This window comes from Phasianus colchicus, chromosome 17 (genome assembly GCF_987193195.1).
Source record: "Phasianus colchicus chromosome 17, bPhaCol1.hap1.1, whole genome shotgun sequence".
Taxonomy (NCBI): Eukaryota; Metazoa; Chordata; class Aves; order Galliformes; family Phasianidae; genus Phasianus; species Phasianus colchicus.
The window spans coordinates 6,076,498-6,098,739 of NC_143452.1; the positions used below are offsets into that span (position 1 = coordinate 6,076,498).

At 37.8% G+C, this 22,242-nt stretch overlaps 2 protein-coding genes across 12 annotated transcripts in view; one reads left to right on the forward strand and one right to left on the reverse strand.

Moving 5' to 3' along the window:
* The window catches only part of ZMYND8 (zinc finger MYND-type containing 8), a 56,445-nt gene extending 52,589 nt beyond the window's left edge, over window positions 1-3,856 (reverse strand). For 3 of the 9 annotated variants that reach the window (XR_016471952.1, XM_090152176.1, XM_090152177.1), the window contains exon 1: window positions 3,709-3,853. Coding sequence is in view for 5 of the 9 variants with exons in the window: in XM_090152176.1 (XP_090008302.1) it covers window positions 3,709-3,722 (14 nt within the window). In the remaining 4 variants the exon portion in view is untranslated. Of the gene's footprint in view, window positions 1-3,708 lie in introns of all 9 variants that reach the window. The other 6 variants (XR_016471953.1, XR_016471955.1, XR_016471954.1 and 3 more) reach the window with 3 other exon arrangements.
* Window positions 3,857-16,959: 13,103 nt separating this feature from the next.
* Window positions 16,960-22,242, forward strand: part of NCOA3 (nuclear receptor coactivator 3) — an 85,650-nt gene continuing 80,367 nt past the window's right edge. Inside the window, exons 1-2 of one of the 3 annotated variants that reach the window (XM_090152160.1) lie at window positions 16,960-17,538; window positions 20,091-20,151. The gene's annotated coding sequence lies outside the window, so the exon portion shown is untranslated. Of the gene's footprint in view, window positions 17,539-18,343; window positions 18,532-20,090; window positions 20,152-22,242 lie in introns of those variants that run through there. The other 2 variants (XM_090152161.1, XM_090152158.1) reach the window with 2 other exon arrangements.

The window sequence follows — 22,242 nt, forward strand, 5'->3', positions numbered from 1 at the left end:
ATTTCGGTGATTCAAGTTAATATCCTGAATTCCAGACAAAGAAGAGGGGAACTTTTACTAAGATTTATAATTCTTAAACCAGTAGTGCTGAACTGGCACCATTACTATGGGAAATTGATTATCGCCAATCACTTTTCAGCTATTGGATCCACATGACCAATGCACTTCGAAACAAAGCAAAAAGAAGGAGAAAAAGAAAAGCCAAACAGCAACAACAAAGCAGAAGTGATATCACAAAATGGAAGACAGGTCAGGAAGTACAGCCAATTGAAGTTCACGAACACTGATATCAAGAGCTAAATTTCTAATTCAGTTGGCCTGTTTCTAATTTTTGAGCTTGAAGTCCCTTTCAGTACATGCTCCCTCAGTATAATTGTAGGTTTTCCCCTACATTTCAAAACTCCTGCCTGAAGAGAAGGGAAAACATCACACTCAGAGTGGTTTATATCTGCTCTTTTTTTCATTCTCACTGTTAAGCAGCGTCATTTGTTTAAAGAAATCATTCATTTTTCCCTAGCGCTATTTAGCTTCCAACTAAAACAGTTTGCCTGGGAAGAATGAAAGAAGCGTGGAGCTTTTAAAAAGCTACTGTTTTCATCATAGTTTATAGTCCAGATCACTCTTTTGTTTTTCTCCCACTGCATTCTTTGTCCAGCTAATTATAAAAGTAACAGGATGTTGGCACAAAATAATAATGGCTAATCGTGTTCGTCCTGGGCAATTCAAACTACTCGTTAGTAGCCTGAAAGTTTAAAGTGCAATTATAAGATTAACTGCTAGTTACATTAGAATAGTGACTATTTAGTGCAAGCTGAATAAAACTCAGCTAAATTGCTTCATGTATGTTCTGTCTAATTGTGATATTAACAAGATCCAGTCCTGTAAAATCTTGGGTAGAAAGAATATGTGCTTCCCCCCCACACTCCCTGTGACGACCACGTTAACAAAACCCCGTATTCCATCTGTCCTGAACAGCAGAAAAACTGCAGAGTGCTTCTTATTATGCAATCTATGAAAGTGAGTGATAACATCATACCTTGATAAAGCACCAAAAATACATGAAATTCTTCAGCTTGGCTGAAATTGCTTAACTTAGATGGAACAAAGATGGTAGAAATTTCCAGAAGGCCTTTCTCAGCCTTGCCACTGCAATTGTCAATCTTTAACCTACCCTCTGCTTCTATTGGCTCAAGCACTCCATGGAGCAGCGTGATTGGGCTGATCTGTAAAACAACACTGCTGTCTCTACCTTGCCTCAGACATCTTGCTGCAATGCAGACATTTATTTTTTTGTGAACTATAAAAGAATTATATTTGAGTGATTAAAAATAGGGAACTTCAGCAGACTCATGATGCTATGTTTCATTCCACACACAAGGACAGCTTATACAAATATGCCTCACTGTCAGCAACACGTCTGGAGGTGCAGATTTGAAACAGATTCTAGTTTAACAAAACCTGTGGGAGCCATTTTAATACAAGCTTTTTGATTGCAGATCACTTACTCCTGCTTCCTCATATTAAACAAATATTATGTTGTGCAATTCCTGAGACTGAGAGTAAACTGCTAATGTGTACAACCTACTGTTAGGAAAATTATCTCCCAATGTAATTTCTGTTTTTAGCAATCGAAGAATAAAAAAACAAAGTAACATCTTAGCTGCGTTAGCACCTTTGCGTATGCCTGAAAAATGCATTCCAGTTGCACACAAAACTGCTATTACATGAAACTCAGTGGTACAGCACAGCAGTGTTTCAGGTTGCAAATTGAACTATAGACACTTACAATGTAATTTTTTTCGGGGGGAGGGGGGGAAGTTAAGCAAAGCTAGGTACTTACAATAAGATACTCGCATAGAGAAACAAGTAACCACAAGAAAATGGCTATGTTACAGAATGCTAATTTGGCAACAGAATTTAACATGCAAGTGTACCTAGGTGCTGCCATTTTTAAAGCTACCCGAGCTCAAAGCTTCTTAAAATCATGAAAGTGTGTGAACTGCTAAAAGCAGGACAAAAAATGATACTGAAGCTCAAAAGAGCATCTTTCCACTGCTTCTGTAATGATAATGGTGATCACTGAAAAACAGCTTGTTAAACCAAGCACGCAAAGGTTACAATTGAAATTTTAATAAAAGGCAGAAAATGCTCTAAATCTGTCACAAATTGAGCAACATTATCTGATATTATACTTTGTATACTTTCAAAAACATATGCTCATTAAGTACTATTTACTTTACTTTGTAAGGTCACTTCATAGCTGAGTCCTAGCACTCTCATCACACTTACAAACCTAACAACCAAACTGCGCTTTACCCTTATGCGTGTGGTAATTAAGGAGCTACGAACAAACAGCAAGCAGAATGTTTGTTACAGGTCTGAGGAAAACAACAAGTATAAGTTTCAAACTTTAGGAGCAAATTATCAAAAAAAAAAAAAAAAAAAAAAAAAGCAGTGCATTCAAATTGGAACAGTTTACACGTACAAATCCCTTAAAATGGATGCTAAACAAATCGGATTTTTTACATGGCTAACCTCTAAAATCACCTCATCTGCTGCACTAACTGACCCAGTAAAAACAAAATGTTTGGAAAACTATTAAAAATGTTTAGAGTAGCATGCTGCTTACTTACCAACTGTTCAAGCACCCATCTCATTTTTCCAGTTAAGAAGATACAACAGGCTGGCAGATTTGGGAATTGATCAAAAAGGAATTTCTTGAAATAATTACGTAGCATTAAACCAAAAGTTAAAAAAAAAGACAAAAAACAAGAACGAACAACATGTACTACTGTCATGAACCACAGATGATTTTATATCCTCTGGACTCCACAACACAGAACTGTGGCTGATACAGTGTAAAACAAAAAGGCACAGATAAAAGGTACATTAGTTTATCAAAATATGTAAAAGAAGAAAGCTAACAGTTAAAAAACATTTTCCATAAAGAATCAGATTTGCAAACTGATGTACTGCTGCATTTTATTGAGCAGCAACCCATTTCCAAAATCTGCAGCATAAAAACTCCCTTTTAAAGGAACAAAATATTAACCATACAGTGTCCCTCGGAAAGAGAAACACATTGTATTAATTATCCCTGCAAGAAAAAGAGTTCAATAATCATTTTAAGCTAAGATAAGCTGCATAAAAAACATGATGCAACAGCACACCACCACCTAGGCCCAATATCTACAATCAGCCATTAGCAGTTTTTGCTGATGTCTAGGTTTTTTTTAAATCCCATATTTTTTCAGAGATAACTTATCTTAGCTATTCCATTCACTGTTTAGAAAGGTAAACTTGCCTGTTCTTCTGTCTGCCATTATCCCTGCTTGACTCCCTGTAGGGCAGTTAAATGCATCTGCTCCCTAGCTTCCATTTTCTCTTCAGCAGGCATGTGACACAACAGACAATAGTGCTGGCAAACTGCTCAGAGACAGAAAGCTTCTTTGGAATACCAGGATCTTGTTAAATTCTAAAAACACCAGCCTCCTGTGAAGAAGTAGGTATGCCAAGGTTTTGCCAGTCTGCAAAATAAAGCTGTGGCTAATGGCTACTAACCATGTGACCCAAGAAAGCAAATTTAAACAGTTTCAACTTAATAAAGTGCTGTGGTGTGAGTTTTGCACAACAAATCACAGAGAATCACACTCTCAACCCACAACTCATAGGTCTTAGAGAAAAAAAAATGTAAAAAGTAAGGCTTACCTCTGTGGATGCATTGTTAACACAGTGTTATGTCAATACTTATAAAACATGGAGGACAGGCTCTCAGTACTCAGACAGAAAGGGCTTGGCACTTCAGCTTGATGATCTGTCTTCCTAATAAAAGCTAATCCAGGATTGGCTACTTTGGTAAATCTGAATGTAAAGCTTCAGGGGATTGGCTGAAACACTTCCTGAGCGATTATCTTTGTGCAGCTCTGGCAAGCAGGAGCCATCCTGTGCACAGAGAAGACAGGCTAAGCTAGGCCCGTTTCAGCAAAAAAACTCGAAAAGAACTCCCAAAAGCCGACTTCCCGTATGAAATACGTAGATTTTCAAGCAGAGGAAAGCGATCACAAACTGCCTGCCTGAGCAAACGTGTCTCAACGTGTCCCTGCTGAAGGCATTTGGCTATTTTAAACCTGAAGAAGGACGAGTTCACCCAGGTCACAAAAATGATTCTTTACAAACAAAAAGCTAAATTTCACTTTTCTGGCGTTCTCCACTGTGTTTCACACAGTGAAAGCAAAGGTACAGAAAGGGGACAAAATAAACTGAAAGTGCACATGCATGGGAGAGACGGACATTAAAAACTGAACATTCAGACAGAATCCTCCAATTCCAGAATGGAAATGCATCAACACTGACCACAGCAACCATACACTGACAGTGGGATTTTTTTTTTTTCCAGATAATATGAGCCAAACCTTACATGGGAGAAGCCTGATGGCTGATTTCTGCAGCGAGTTATACACAACTGAAATTACATTATCAAAGAGGGCTGCTGGCATTCAGTGCACGCCTTTCCTGACTATAAAAATGCTGCAGAGAATGACCCAAACTATGGGGCTGACAGGGATGGCAGCAATGTACACCCGCAGCCTGGCCACCCCGGCCCCCACCCCGCGGCCTGCAGGGCTGCCCTGCTGCAGGCTGCTGTACTGCCGGCCGCAGCCGCCGCTTCCTGGCCATTAACCCTGTCGCACTTGGTGCTTTTTAAGGCAACCAGGCAGGCCCTGAAAAGCAGCAGAACCTCCACATGGCAAATTATCAGTCTGCTTCCACGAAAATGGATTAATGCAGCTTGTTGGATTTGTTTTTGCTTTCTTTGCCTTTTATCTTGTGTGCAACAAAATGAGAAAAGAGCACAGAAGCGGCCCATGTGGCCAATGCTTTAAGTCCTTTCCCTAAAATTCTGCAGTTTGACTCTCTTTCCTACTACAGCAAAAGAGGGAGGATTTATCATTGTGCCAGCGAGGAAGGAAGTGTCAAATGCAGATTAGTATTTCAAAGGTCATCTCCTTAGAAATGCTGCAGCAAGGCTTCGCGTTTTTGTTCAGGATTGTGTGTCTGTATTGGGTAGCTAGGCTTTAACATTCTGCTGCCATCGACAAATTACAAAGGAAATCATAGATGAGAAGGTGATTCTGAAGCATACTGCATATTATCAAAGGGTTACTTCTGCAAAAACAAACACTAAGGGAGTTACAGAGGAACAAATTCAGTTTTAAAACAGTAATTAATAAATACTGAGCTAAAACAACCAAAGCAAAATAAAGGTTCTTGCAACACCAGATTCAGGATTGTGCAAAAAATTATAGAAAACCCTCTGCCATTAATAAAGGCTAACTGCAAACAGAACATACACTTCACTAACTTAACCCCAGTGCTCATTACCCCAGAAACAATGATCATGAATAAAGATAGCTCTTACCCCCCCTACTTCCTTCCCCCCAGCCAGCTTCGACCAGCTTCTCTCATGGTACAACTACATTACCACTCAAATCTCTACACTTGAGAGCTGACATGACTCATAACTATGCTACTCAGTAAGATTAATACTACTACTCTGTGTTACTCTGTATTGAATTCAGATTATTTCTTGAGATATCATTGTCAAAGGAAAACCACCATCCTATCACCGTGCTTACATTCTTTGCGTTCCCGTGCTTTAGGCTGCAATAGAGGATTAACAGCCCACAGTCTAAATTCTCATCTCATAAGTAATTCTGGAGTCCCTGCTGGAAGCGTTTTCCCTTTTTAGCTTTGGCAGCGTTTTTCAGGGCAAGGAGCAGGAAGGCTCATGGATTACACTGGCAGTTGGTTCTGTTTAAGGAATGTAGCAGAAATGACAGTGCTGCTATAAAGGGAATCGTACAGCCCACTGCAGCAGCAAGAACGCACTGGAAATGCATGATATTCAAGTGAACACTTACATCAGTTTTAACAGTTCAGACCACTCCAGATTGGTTTCTTTTTGAATGCATACTTAAAGCTCAATGCCACACAGAGTCACCAACTGCAAATACATAAATACCCACATTTTGATCCATGCAGTAATTCTAAGAAAGGATTATCAGACATTTATATTTATGCTTATTGACTGCTCTATTCCAACATTATTCTATCTATTAAAATAATAACAATGCCAGTGAAGTACAGCAAGGAAATAAAACTAAACACACTGAACTTGTCAAAGCTTTGTGCTATCCAAGACACGATCCGGGAATGCAGTAGTGCTGATGGTGACTGGGAACACTGCCAAAGTGACACACATGGACTGATCAGAGAATCGGCATGCAGGAGACAGAAGCAGAAGCAGCCTTAGAAAAGGCCTAAGGTCCTATTCTCTTGACTCAGGAAAATGGTGGCCCAAAAGCAAAATTTACAATTCTTCAGTCATTAGCGAGTGCATGGATAAAAATGTAGAAAATGTATCAGGCCACTGCATTCAGCCATCAGGCACACTGCTAAAATAACCGTCATAATTCTCTCAGAAATTAAAAGGGAAAGCTTCTTGCTCTTCATTTTCTTGTCCATCCATGTCCTTTATAACCAGAGATACAGGCCCAGTAATTGCCACACAAGTACATCTTGAGAATTCCGAAGATTCTGTCAAATCATGATGAACCCAGTCTTGATGCAGCTCGACCAATTCTTTTACAGAGGAGTGATGAATTTTTTGGAGGGGGATGGGAAGGAAAGGAAAAGAAAACAAAGGATAGAGACAGGGGAAGCTAGAAGCTTTGTTAAAGCAGAAAAGAGGGCGGAGAAATTAGATTAGCTAGTAGTTGTCCTTTTCAGTGCTTTAAAGATGTTAAGAGGAAATAGGACTATGATACAGGAAAGAAAAAAAGTCAAAATAGAAGAGAAAAAAGGAAAAAAGAAAAAAAAAAGAAAGACAGGAAGTAGGAATACAGTCAAAAGGAAACTAAAAGACAACAATGTTACAAGTGCAACCTACTATACTTAATGGGTTCTTTGCATAGAACTGCGCCCACTGTGTAGAATATTCTTTCCAGGAAGTACCACTGCCAAGAAAGACAAGCAGAAAACAGTGCTGTAAGGAATTATAAAATTCAATACATACTGGAAAGCCTCAAAATATAAATAAATGCCACTAAGGAAGAGATTTGTCTGTGTGACAAAAGCAAGGGTTTTGAGACACATGCACTTATTCAGGAAGCAGCAGATTATTCACAGTCCTCAAAAAATAAGTACCATGGGGTGAAAATATCAGTGGCAGAGAGAGAACAGTAGAACAAAAGATGGAGCTTTAAAACTAATGTTTGGAACAGATACACAAAAGGAAATGGGAAATATATTCTCCAAGGATAAACAAGCCACAGGAGATAGAAGTTGCATTTAAGGTCTCACAGCTCGGACCTGCATTTCCAAGTCCTTGATTGCAAATGCTAATTTCAAGGTTAGAAACAAGAAACACTGTACTTCCATATCTTTCCTTGAAAGACATGGGGGTTTTGCGTTCTTTTTTTGTTTGTTTTTCCTATCTATTCCTATCTATTTTTACTTTAAATCTACCAAAGTATCAGTAACCTCTTAAAGACAGGAGGACAAGATCTCCATCTGACAGAACCCAACAACAAATACCTAGGAAATATCTTCCTGAATTTTTAGAAACCTGTTGGATGCTAGATTTACTACCTGCCTAACAAGGCCGGTAATCTGTGAACTATCAGCAACTACTGCAGAATGCATTTATGCCAAGCAGGTAGCTGACATGTCTGTAAGCTCAAAGGGCTTTGTGGCCAGATGCATGAACTTATCCTGAAGAACAATACATTTGTACACTTTCATTTTAGATTCCTGGTTCTGGATCACACTGATCACTTACTGTCTATAGATAAAAATATCATTTTGTTTCTAATGCACACTGAATATCTGATGCATTATGAAAGTTTCTCTTCACAGCCTTTTTTAGTATGCTGTGAAACTGCCTCACGTACATTTCCTTCCAAAGGAAATCTTTATTCATGTTTAATTATCTGCCAAAAATACCTAAAAAAAAAAAAAAAAAAAAAAGGCAAAAAACCCACCTTGAGCCCTTTGCTTTATAGCAGCTGTAGCTTTTCAAGAGGTGCTACAACCCATGTTATCTTAAGGCATAAGCCCATATATTTCATCTCTTTCACCTCTAGAGTTTGAAACACTCTCAAAGACTTCACAGCTGGAAGCATGGCTGGTGGATATCCTGCATAAAACAGGATTTTTGTCACCATATATTTAAATTAAGCGTTCTGTAAGAAATCCTAACAGATATAATTTATTTTCTATTTGATCTGAAGCTGCATACTTTCTTCAGTTAGCAGGAAAGCAGCTGTGGGACACATGCAGATACACTGTATCTCAGACCTGAAGAATACCCACCAACTGAATTGCTCCTGAGCAGCAAGCAGACTTATTGTTCTTACTCTGTTCTAACATGGTAATGAGTCCAATGCACTCAGTGCACATGCAGGTTTTTGAGTATGGGGATGTAAAAAGAATTAGGTACAAAATTCTGAAATAAGTCTGTGTTTCACCAGGAATTCTATTGCTCAAGTGCTGGACATCCCACACACAGCATATAGTCAGACATCACATCCTTCCTAACAAGATAAAGTCACAGCTGTTAGGGAGTAAGTATTTAGTATGGTAGTAGTCTAGATAAATTGTAGTCCCATTACTGTGGTTTCCATTTTTCTTTTCTTTTTTTTTTTGGTCGCATTCAGGAATCACTTGGTTAATATTTTAAATCATTAAGACTGACCTTTTTCTCCTATCATGAGATAGATTTACTTGTTGTTTTGGATGTTGTTGATGTTGATGGTTTGTTGGTTGTTTGGGGTTTTTTTTTTTTTTTTTTTTAACATAAAAGCTGATTATTCCACAGAGTCCATCTGCTAAAGCTCACACTAAATATTTAAAATGATGGAATTACATAGTTAGTACAGTGATTTTTCTCAAAGCTAGACTTACATTTCACCACACCTCACTGCAGATCTAAACTGTATCACACTCTACATCTATCCTGCTACTCCATCCAGTGAATTCAGCTTTAAGACTGCATCCTCACACACCTTTCCCATTCCTACCTGCTTTTCCAACTGCTAGATTAATCTCATTTTTCCAGTTTGCTTTTAAGCAGTAAAGAGTTTTTTTTTCCCCACCACAAACATGCAATAAAATCACTTTCACAAAGGCTTAACCCATAGTTTCACCAGCATATCCCCATTCCTTCCAGCCATAGCAGTCAGCTGAATCACACTTCTTGCAGACCTGTCTGTATAGTTCCACAGAGAACAGGATCAGTGAACTGAATACTAACTTTAACCCAGGAAAAGCACCCAGTCACAATAGGTCACAACACTGCTGCAACAACACATGTAGTGGCACGGATAATGGGGCAGAAAAGGGCAGCCCATGATAATCTAAGGGATCACTATACCTGGAAGAAAATTTTGTGGAACTACATGCTCAAGCACTGGATCAACATTTTTACAGGATTTACCTCATTAACAATGTTATGTTCATACCTAAATGACACTATAGATCTGTACTCATGGTGAAAGGGCGTGAAGAAAAAAATCTTTAAAATATAACCATATCTCTGAAGAGAAGAAACACATTTTACAGTTGTGGCACTGTCTGTGAAGCCACGTAAAAGTCTCAGCCACGATTAGCACGCATTTCTCTCACATTATCTAACATCTCCATAATTAGTTGAATTCATTTTGGCACCTTTACAAATTATTATTTTTCATGCAGTGTTAGACTTGCAGACAACATTCAATGAGCCTTCCTTATAAGGAGACGGGAATGAGAATTTGACTGAAACCATGCCACTGTAAAATTGTTTCAAAAAGGGAGGTTTACTGTAGAGAAATCTATATCATATCAAATAACATACTGCTGAAAGAGCAGAAGAAATCATGCAGCATTAAACCACCTTGCCAACAACACAATGAGATACAAGTATGTACATAGGTCGCTCTGGAAGTAATGCTTCTATTTATTTCCATGGAAACTACAGCAGCTACAAAGAACACAATAACGCTATTTGATAGAGTAAATTCTAAGCTACAAAATGCTCTTTTTCAACACAGTCACTACAATTAGCTGTGCATTTTCACCAGCCATGAACAAGAGCCTGCATGCTGTGCTCATAAAAAAATGCACAGCCATTTAGAACATGGCCTGTCTTTCATGTTATTGCCACCACTGCTGAAACGCACCACCCACCACCTCATTGCTTACACTATTTGGTCTCCATGAACTTTCAGCAAGCATCTCGTTGAATGTCAATGAATGCCATTTTTTCAACAAGGAGGAATTCAGTTCCACACCCCCATTTCATACACACTTCCATGCCAGATGTCATTTTGTCAGACTCTCTGCTGCCATCTGTCACACAGCAACAAAATGTAATGGAATACTGGTGGAAAGGTTCAGCCCCTACTGCCATACCACCAACATCACATTAAGTTGTGGGCCAACATCATAAAATAGGATGCATTACTTTTGGAGCAACCCTCATAAATTAGGTAAACACAGCAAGACTGCTCTGCAATTTATTTATTAAATGAACTTTGCTACACTTCATTACTATAAAGCCACAGCATCCTTATGAGTGGAAAATGCCAGGAATTCAAAATTGAGATTGTATGCAACCAAACAATAGTATATAGGGAATAAACGTATTTCTATGAGTAACTTACCACAGGCCCAAGAACTCACGAAAAATGTCAGTTCACCCCTTTCTGAAGCAGTATTCTGACCTCTTGTATTATAGTCATGCTTAATCCTGGCTTTTAAAGATTTGCTGGAACATAACATTCTCGCACTACAAGATGTGATGATACATTTCAGTGTCACTACTCATTCAGGAAATACCAAAACATTTCAGTGGAAGAAAAAGAGAATTCTAAAAATGTTCTTAAGCAACATTATACAACGTCTGTTCACAGGCTGGAAAAAAAATTGCTAGTTGTTATAATTAAATTCTTATTTTCATTGCATTTGTGTTCTTCATGTGATGGTAGAAAAACATTTAAAATACATAAGGAAAACCTCTACCAACAATTTTAAGTCTAAGGTACAAATCAAATCACATGATCTAAAGACTGACAAAAGAAGCATTTGAAACTAGCCCACCAAAACAATCTAAAGGAATACATTATCTGTTCCTTGATTGCTCTGGTAGTTCCATACTTGTAAGCCTTATCTAGAAGGAAAAAACTAATTCACAAAGAATAATATGTTTTCTAAACTACAGTTGTATCAAACCATAGATATTATCAGTACACATGCCTGGGGCTCAGCTCTCAAGTAATGTCTTAGAATGTAAGTAAACAGGATCATTAAATTTTTAAGAGCTTATTGCCATTGAAAGGGTTCTGCAGTTCCCAACCCCATTCCTACACACATATTCCCACTCCTTCCATTGCAGTAGATTTATTATTTGCGTAGAACTTCAGTGAGCCAGTTCTACTAAACTCTACTAAACTGCATGCAACAGCAGGGTTAGACTCAGCAGCAACAAACAGCAGAGGGAGGGAGGGAGGGAGAGAGAGCGCGTGCCCCTTTCAATGAAGAGGGGTTGTTAAATCACATTGGCTGTACTGCCCTCTTTATTCCCCAAAGACACGGCTATAAACAGAAAATTACACACAAATATTTGACAAATTTGGACTTTCAGTGCTTTGACTCCTCAGTGCTAGAAATCTCCCCATGCAGCACCTGCCATTCATCTACAGTTCTGTGTGCACTGTTCTTTGTGTTCCTGTAAGTAAAATACTTTCAGTACTTGGCTTATGATCACAGAACACCCAAGTTGGAAGGGGTCAATGAAGATCATTGAGACTGACTCCTTGGTTCTCTTCTTTTTGCACAAATCCTTGTACAAAACAACCAGGCTTGTCCTGAAACAACTTAAATCTCAAACCTGCATGCTGTGCTGTATTTGTTGCCTAAGGATAGTTTCTAACATAAAGAGTTCTGAACTCAATATCTCTATAGTTTTGAACATTTCAGACACGCTATGTACTTCACCTACTCTTGTATGTAACCTATTGAAATGGGATCCGGAAGCTGATCTGGATATTTCTGTAAGAAAAATACCTTAAAATAAACCTCTTAATGCATAAATTAAAATGACATCTGCCCCAAACTTTCCGTAAATGATTAAAAAAATGATCTATTTCTACTTACTTGATATGCAGCCATAAAATACTGCTACTATATCAATCGACCAAAATTATTTCCCCTCACCTTTTATGTCAAAGGAAATGGTAAAATTTCAGATATTTGGCATTTTTTCCTACATTGTTTTCTAACTTTGGTAGAAATGCAGCATCCCCTAGTGTTCATTTATTTCACTGAAAAAAAAAAAAAAGTACGTTCAAATAATCACAAATGTAGAAAATGCAATTCAAAATTTTTTTTGTAATAGCACTCAGTATTCAATTCAAGATTTTGGCAAAAATACTTCATTGGTTTTCCTGATAATCACAGAAAGTCTGTGGGTAAAGTTTCCTCATGCAACAGAGATACCAATTGTTCTGAAGCAGCATGAAGTGAGGTAGAGCATGTTAAAACCCATCATGGTAACAATACCAAGACCAAGGCAGACTCATCCTACACTGACTTGCCTGATTCTTCCATCAGCAGTGGCTGCTCTGAGCCTCCAAAACAAACCTGGTAGCTATGTTCAGTTGTTTCTTAGTGAGGTAAGCATAGAACAATCTGTCCTGCACTGTGATGGAAGACAAGAACTTGCATACATCTCTTTACTCTAGGGCATAATCTTCTGCTGGCCACATCAAGTATTTGAAATCATGGCTAAATCTCATTCCATACATGTTTTTGCCATGTAAGCTATAGTTAAATATCCAGTCCTATGTAAACAAATCTTTATTGATGCCTCTTTGATTTCATTAGAAATATTTCTTCCCAGCATCAATGTCTCCCTGGCTGTTGTACAGAGCAGAGCAAATGATTAAGCTGGGATACACCAATTTCATAATTTTTATGGGGAAAAAATAAATCAACAGCACTTAAATAAGAAAGTTAAGATTATACTGCTCAGTTTTGCTCTCTGACACAGTGACAGTGGCAAGATAATTGGTTTTGGACAAAATGTAAAGAACATAAAGCGTTTTTTTTCTTTCCTGTTTCTTTTGCAGTTTGGGTTATACAAACTTTATTTACAAGAACTTTAATTCCATGTAGTTTCTACATCCTAATTCAGGGTTTTAAATTAATACTTAAACCCCTAAATTTTCTTCAAAACTTTGTGGTTTATTGCACTTCAGAAATGAAAAGGATCAACAATGGATTAAATCTTTATTTTTAACCTATTTTAGGATACTTGCTGCTAGGTGATTCCACATCTAAGCAATACCAATGTAAGATGTTGACGCACTACTTCATAGACATTAGCTCAGCAGATTTGCAAGAAAACAATATATTTTTATAAACATCAATTTGGTGAGAACAATCTTTAGAAATCTAGAAAAAATGAGTGCTTTTCCAACCAGACAAAAAAAAAATCTGACTGAAAAAAAGGGTTTAATTTAAATTTCAATTATTTCTAGTCATTAGTTTTTTCTTGACAGACTACTTAACTTATCAATGTATTAATGAAATATTAGTCTTTGCATTGTAGGGTCATCTATTGAAATGTCAGTTTAATAGCTTATTACATAAAACCCTAGGGTGAAATCCAGGTCCTATTATCTCTGGGATGCCACAGTTTCACCCAGAACATTCATCTGTTTTTATAATGCATGGAAATTACAGTCTTTCAAGGACAATAAAATCTGTTCTAAGCAAATTAAAAATTATTAATGTATCTAAGCCCTTCTTGTGTCTATTGAGTAAGTAGTGAACAGTAACAATTAATAGAAATGTTAAGCTGACAGAAATATTACAGGGAACCAGAAGTGTTTTTCCAATCAGCAGTTTCATATTTAGTTTTGATCAATCTGTTTTCTTGTATTACTGTTACTATTTTGCAATCCTCAATACCTTTTTATTCTGTCCATTTAATAAATGCTAAAGACATGGAAGGGAGAATAAAATACTTTCCCCTTGTAAATGACAAGGTAAATTTAGTGTTACTCAGACTTGAGTGATCTATTTGGAATATAAAAGAGAAGGTACAAAAAAAGCATGCGCATTCTCTCTTCCTTTTGAGCATAAACATCCAAAAGCACACTGAAATTCTTTTTATGCTTCCTTATGAATCACAAGATGCATGAAAAAGACTTTAAAAAACACAAGCCTCTTCACTCCTTATTTAAACTGTATGCTACATTCAGGCCAAAGTAACAAACTTAGATAACACTGGGTATCAGAAGTTAATGGGCTTGAGCGGGATCTGGAACAAAAGTAAGGTTTCAGTTTTAAGGACAGCTCTGTAAGCAAGTAAGATATGCTGTTTTTGCAGTGCTATTAGTACAGGAGGGTATAGGCATACATTCTGTACACGTAAAAATCAAATTGCATAAAGACTGGAAAAAGGCTTATTTGGAAATAAAGCCAAAATTATTCTACAAACCTAACAATCAACATAACAAATCTTCTAACAAAGATTCATGAGCCAAGTTGGATGGTACTTATCTTAGATACATGACAGATTTTACTTCCAAAATTTCTATTTAGGTCTTAATAGCAAGTAACACATGTTTTTGGTTCTGTTAAAAGCCCTGCAAGCTTTCAGGCCCTCAGCCTCCCAAAGGTAAACAGATATGACTACTAATAAATGATCATGATTTTCAAACTATGTTACTTACCCCATGACAATGAGTTTTTTCTTCACCAGATTTACTCAAACTCTGAATTAATCCATCTTGTTTAACTGAAGTATAAAATAAAGGAGTCATTCTCAGTTACTTCCAAGTAGGTAAGCAGATTTCAGGTTGATTTCTACAGTTCTGCAAAAGATACTGATTTCACTTTGCTTTCTAGATACTAGAAGAACAAATTAACAACCAAAGAGTTGAGTAAGTATTAAGCATTATGCAGTTGTTCTCAACCTTGCTGGCTAAACTTAATTTTCAGTTTCATTCCTTTACTATATAAAAAAAAAGGGATATATTGACAGTGGAAAGGTTAGCACAATAATGATTTCTTAGAAGGAGGCTAAGTTTTTCATTTGTTTATTCATTTAGATGTTTGTTGGGTTTTTTTTTTCCCCATTAAGAATATCTATGTTTGCTAAGCTCATTTATTTAAAGGATAGGACAATTAAAATGACCATGTGGGATGTAAGTTGTGTGTGTCCACGTATAATACAGAAGATGTGGAATCAAAGACGTTAAGAGAACTTGGCTCATTAAACCCAGGACTCAGAGCTTAAATAACAAAAACACATAACTATAAACCAAGCAGAGAAGTTAGTAGTCAGAAAAATAAAGATATTGTCCTTATGCAGACCCATCTAGTTATCTCACATTCCAAATATTAAGTAACATAACTGCTGAGAAGATTCCTCAGAAAACTAACTGTAAGAAACATGGGGTTTTGCTTACCTTTCTTAAACATATGTACAGTGCTTTAGGAAACAGGGCTTACTCATTTGTCAGAGTTCAATCAATATCAAAAGTGCTGAAAACGTTATAATAGACAGAATTGATCACCTCACTATTTTAACATGACCCTGTCATCAAATACCAGAGAAGAAAAAGAAAGCTGTGCCAAAGGGTTAAAAAGTAAAACAGAAGTCTGCATCATGTCTTTATTCTTCCTGCCCCCAACACAATGTTTTACAGAAAAAAAAACATAGGTTCAAGGTTTTTGTCAATTGAAATAATTATTTTAGACAACAATGATCTCCTCTTAAGCATACAGCATATGTCTATGTAAAAAAAAAACTTAAGCTAATATGTAAGAAGTCACCGGACAGCTCTTGAGGCACAAATAGTAGTTTAATATGACTGTAAATTATTGTATCTGATCGCCTCGTTAAGACTCATGGTCTAAATCTGCGTTAAAGTTCACTGTGCTAAAATAATGTAATTACTAGATTAATTACCAATTTTAAATTTGATTAACATATAAAAAAAAAATTTAAAATCTTACCTTCTCCTAAAGGAAAACATGCCTCTAGTAAGAGATTAAGTAATTGATGTTATCTGCTCCTAAATTGCTTTAGCTTTGCTTCAAAATAAAAATACAAACAATATTGCTTGTTTGGAGCTTCTGCAAGTATAAGAGCTGAAATTTATGCAATAAAACTATCTAAAATCTACTTGTGTCAAAGCTGTATGAAATAAGAGCTTTTAGAGCCCTACACATAAGGATCCTTAGGAAAAAAAAACCATATCCCTATGTAAGAAAAGCATTCGAATTAGCTTGCTCGCAAAACGAATGCTTAAGAAGGTATCAGTTTATTGTATCCTGGGCTATGAAAGCAGGGTGTTAAGTCTGTGGTTTTGGGCTCTCAGGTCTACCGAGCGCTCCCTGCCCCTCTCTTTAGGGCATGGCAGGAGAAGAGAAGGCGCTGCGGGGAATCACGGCCACTTGTCAATCTGCAGCTACAGCAAGCAGCAACGGAAAGCTACTCAAGTTTTAGTGAGCAGCATACCTTTTTCTTATAGATAAAATGATTTATTTTCTCCTGCCGTATTCCAGCAGATGACCCATCTCCGTGCTCGTAAGACCTCAGAGCGCCCCAAACCCACTCTCTATATAAAATCCTACTGATTCTAGAACTCGTGAGGAGAGCTGACGGCCCAGCGCGCCTCGCACACTTCCCAAGACCAGAACCGCCTCAAGCGCGGCCTCCACAGCACGAAGCCGCCTCAGCACTCACCGCGCCTCACGCACAGCCCGCGCTCGCTAACGGCGCTCAGCGGCGGGTTTCAGAGCGAGCCCCACCCACCGCGGCTGCGAGACCCCGCATCACTTACCGCAAACCCGCCTCCAGCCCCGCCTGCCCAACTGCCTGTGAAACACCCACCCCCTCCGAGCCCGCTCTTCCAGTCCGCCTAACGATTCGCTCCTGGTGCTGTCAATCATTTTGTTCTTCAGCTTGATTGGTTAAAGCTCGAAAAGGGGCGAGCGTTGGGCTGGTTATGTTTACAGCGTGCAAGATGAAGCTGGCTGGGGAGGCGGGAAGAGGTGCCGTTTCTTTTAGCGGCGGCTCGGGTCTCCTCAGAAAAAATAGCAGCTCGGCCGTACTAAGCTACGAGTTTGTCATCCAGAACCATGCAGACGCCGCGTCCGGCCCGGCGCTGGGCCTCCCGTTGGGGCTCGTGTTCGAGGTACCGCGCGGCGCGCCCCGTTAGTTGAGTAAGGTTAGCGGAACTACAAGTAGCGTCAAGTTCTGAGGGAAAATGACAGGCTTCCAAATGCGGCACTGCAGGCATTGTATGCTAGTAAGCTAAAGAAAGCGTGTCCGAAACTTTTCACTATTAAGTGAGCTGTTCGTGCTCAGTACTACGTTAAATGCAGGGTTTTCTTTCAGGGTGGCTTTCGTTTGTTCCTATTCTCGAGGCCGTATGAAAAAGCTGTAAGTGTGCTGAAGTTAGAAATGACCACTATAATGCTGTAAGTGGAATTATAAGAATTTCTTTAAGGGAAACTCTTAAACATAAGACTGTGTATCTGTCTTGCATTAGTGCTGCTGAATGTTAAAAGGTCTGTTGATGTGTGTAAGATTCACTGATTATAGAGAACGGAAAAGAGGCAGTTAAAAATTAGAAGTTAACATATTAAATTTTTCTTTTTTTCCCTCTAAGAAATGTTATAATTTTCTGTGTGCTCAACTCTGCTCCTTTCTGACAACAGTGATGCTTGTCTTCTGAATAAATGTTTCTTTTAGTAAATACTTCTTTTTAAGCCTTTGGTGTCATTCCATAGAAGGTTTTATATGATTTCTTTCCTCCTCCTAGAGAAATTTACATTGTCCTTGTACCCTTGGCTATCCTGCCACAAAATACCACTTAAGTGGGCTCCCATACTTGCAGCAGGGTGGAACGTTGGTTGCATTGTGTCCTATACTTTGTAGACAAACAGAAAAGCTAACCTGCTGGCTTCTAGCAAAGATGCTTATTGCCATCTTCTCCTAAAGAGCATTAAAAACAACTTACTCGTAGGAAAGCTAACTTCTAAGCATTCCTTCAGAATGTTATTATGTTTGAGTGGATTCCACCAAAGGAAGCATATGATTTGTCCCATTTTTGAATGAAATGAGGTTGCAGTGAACATGTGGGGTTAACAAGAATTATGGTAATTAAGTAATTATGCAGAAGGTATTTTATGTACTTTGTTAAAGATGAAGTACAAGCTTCACAGTTAAGAGTTGTAACCATACATCTGTTTATAGATGGCTCAAACTGCGAAGAGAACAGAAACAGCTCCAGATTCTGTATCAGCCTGCAGTCGTCTCCAGTCATAGAAGGCAGCACAGTGAAGTCAGAACTATTGACCACTTCAGTGTTGTCCTTTTGGCATAGACAATGATGGGGAAGAGGCATGCTCCCAAATTAAGGAGTTGCACAGTGCTGTCAAAATGCCCTTGTTCAATGAAGATAGTTGGCAGTGAGTTTTTCACACTCTCATTCTGTGGACACTTTAAGTTGGCATTGATGCACTGGCATCCCTACAGGTTTGGGGAAGAGTGGCTGGAAAGCTACCTGACAGAAAGGGACCTTGGTGTACTGATGGACAGTGGGCTGAATATGAGCCAGCATTGTGCCTGGGTGGCCAAGAAGGCCAATGGCACCCTGGCTTGTAACAGGAATGGTGTGATGAGCAGAACTAGGGAAGTCATCCTGCCCTGTACTCAGTACTGGTGAGGCCCCACCTTGAGTACTGTGTTCAGTTTTGGGCACCTCAGTATAGAAAGGACATTGAGATGCTGGAGCAGATCCAAAGAAGGGCAACAAGGCTTGTGAAGGACTTGGAGAATATGGCCTATGAGGAGAGATTGAAGGAACTGGGGCTGTTCAGTATGGCGAAAAGGAGGCTGAGGGGAGACCTTACTGCTCTCTTCCAGTATCTGAAAAGTGCTTACAGCGAGAGTGGGGTTGGTCTCTTCTCACTGGTGACAGGATGAGGGGAAATGGCCTTAAGTTGTACCAGGGTAAGTTTAGGTTGGATATCAGGAAAAACTTCTTTACAGAAAGGGTTGTTAAGCATGGGAATAGGCTCCTCAGGGAAGTCACCATCCCTGGATGTGTTTAAAAACTGTTTGGATGTGGTGCTCAGGGACGTGATTTAGTGGAGGGCTGTTAGGGTAGTTTGGTTAGGTTGTGGATGGACTCGATGATCTTTAAGGTCTTTTCCAACCTGTGATTCTGTGATGTACCTGTGTTATATTTTACTACTTTATCAGTTAGATCAGCACAAGTGTTCTTCAAGTTGTGCAAATTGGATAATTAAGTATTTTCAGTTAAATTAAGCAAACATATTTACCTCTTATCAGCTGTAGGGTCATACAGTAGTCCAGACTGCTAACAGTTCTACTGCCATAGCTAAGGGCTAGATATGCTGCAGTATGGGAATGGGCAGAAATTATCAGGAATGTGGGGATGGCTGAAAGTAATGAGTATTTTTTTTTTTTTTTAAACTAGTTTTGCCACTGAAGAAAAATAATGTAAAGGTGTGCTGTTAGTTACTTTAGATTGGTTACTTTATATCTTAGAAAGTAGTTGATTTTTCTTGCTTGATTTACCAGATAAAAATTCATGAGCGAGTTCTATGATGATAGTTTGAATATTCCATTTGTTTATATGGACACTTAGCCAAGAAAGTGATGCTGTCTTGCAAGGTGAAACTTTCCATCTGAATTAATGCAGTCTCATAACTTTTGAAATAAATAAAATCCACTGACACTTCTAAACACTTTAAAATGTTCATTAGTAGAACAATGAGTAATTTGATCCTTAGCTAAAAGGACATAATTCAAATCCTGACCCTATGTAGCAAGTGTTAAAGGAATTGCAACAAGGTGAATCTCCACATTTGTTAGAGATGAATAACAGTTTTGGGACCACTTTGATATAGACTATCAAAGGGAGGACATTTATTGATGGCATAATTATCTTGTTTGTTTGAAGAATCTGATACCTTTTTCTTGTTTCTTTTCAAATTTTCAGGCCACAGCAAAGAACATTGTCATCTTTATTACTGTGCAGTACAGTGTCACCTATGCTATTGGTGAGATTCAGTAAAATCTATTCTGCTTTTGTGTAATAGGAAAGCTTAACTATTTGAAAGTTACCTTTTTTCTCCTTCTCAGAACTTCACTTTTATAGTGCAAATACCTTACCAATTTTGGAGCAGCACTAGGTAAAAATCTCCTGTAGCAGTGACAAATGTAAAATCCATTTGTAGACACCAACTTGTTTCTGGTGTGACATCTTCATAGGGTTTGGTTTTGTATATAGCTGCATACAAATGCTGTAATCAGGGTATAGCTTCCTTTAGTATTAAAAGAAGGTTTGGTTGAGTTTTGGACCAGAAACTTCTGAGTTTTTGACTTGCAAATATGTTACTAGTGAGTCTCTCTCTTGAGAAGTAGTGCAGGCAGGAATAGCATTTGATATGCAATTGCTTGTTCACTGTTAAAATATAAAATAAAATATTAATATGAATAATTTGAATATATATATATTTAAGTGTATGGACAGCTTCACTCCATACCTTTTGGACATTCTGGAAGTATTGTTCTGGCAGTACATGAAGCCAATATGCTATCTGGCAAGTATAGAAGAATTTAACCTGAAAACTAAACAGTAATTGAGATGAAGGCAATGAAAGCTTGAGAACTCATCTTCTAGCACAAGACTGATTAATTTTAAGATAATGTTTGAAAGCAGCTAGAAATCTTATTACTTTTTCATCATGAGCTCATCAGTTAACACTCACCCTTAATACTTACTGCCTGTATGTGTGAGGGATTTTGAATCTATGTGACTTTTCATTCATAGGCTGCTTGGCAGAAGGGACTTTAGTTGCACGATTTCCTATCAGCTGTTGAAAGCTATGGTCAGGACTCCTTGATAAGCATGACTTATCGGTATGCTTGCATACAATTCCTATTCATTTATTGTGTGCCTTTGCCTTGGGTAAAGCTTTCTGTTGCATCTGTTTCCTGTGGTATGAAGATTTAAATTGTTTTAATAACAGATCTATGGGAAAAATGTAGGTACAGATTTGCAGTCCACTAATGAATAACTGAAACTTTTATGTTACTATCTATGCAATCTTAAATCTCATTAGGATTACTTGTCTGGGTGCTGTTTGCCCAACACAGACCTGGATGATGTGGAAATCTATAAATTTTCAGCTGAAGAAATGGAGATAGCATATTAAGAAAGGAAAAAATAATTAAGAATAAGCCAACAAAAAGGGAAGTGAACAGAGGTTGGTGACATAATAAATATTTACTGAAATTATATGTTTTTAAGTTCTTTCTAGTCTAAATGTTTTCATATAAGATATCTCGTCTTTCTGTGAAAGCACAAACGTATCTGTCTTCTGATATTACTCTTATGTATGTTTAGGCTTCCAACCTGAGCCATTCAATGATATGTAGAGAATATTTGCAACGTAATAGCTTCTTCAAAATTATGACATGTTCTTCTCTATTTGCTAACAGGGGGGCACACAGAACTAACCATATTTAGTGTTACCTTTGAGTGATCCTTGGGATTAGTGCTGTCACTGAGCTCTGTATGTATCTAAATGTGAGAAATATTTCATGAAACTTATTTAATGTTTGTTTTTTTTTTTTCTGTTTGAAATCTGTCTTTTATAATGCCTCAAAACTGTTTGATTTCTCTTCATGAGAAGACTGTCATCTGAATTCCCTTCTGTATCTCATCTATTCTGTTCCTAATATGTTTCAGACTGTTACAGTTCAGTTTGTTTGCTTGTTCTTCTCAATAAAGACACATATAAAGAATGTCAGTTTTCTTGAAAAAGAACTCTGAAGGATCATCTCAGTTACTGTCAAAGGACAATTAGTGGAAAAAGTATTTTTAATATGAAAAAAAGTATATGAATTTCAAATCCCAGTATTTTATCACTTGGGAGTTATGAAAGTTCTATAAAATTTCATATTTCTGTTGGCACACACACACACATGCTGACACTGTATTCAATATTTATACATATGGCTATTATACCTTTTTGAAATTAATCTGTATGTGTTAGTTTCTACCAAGAAAGGTTAAATTTCTTCATGATTGGATTACCAGCTGAGTCAGCACTATATGAAATCAACTGGAAGATTTTAGGCTGTAA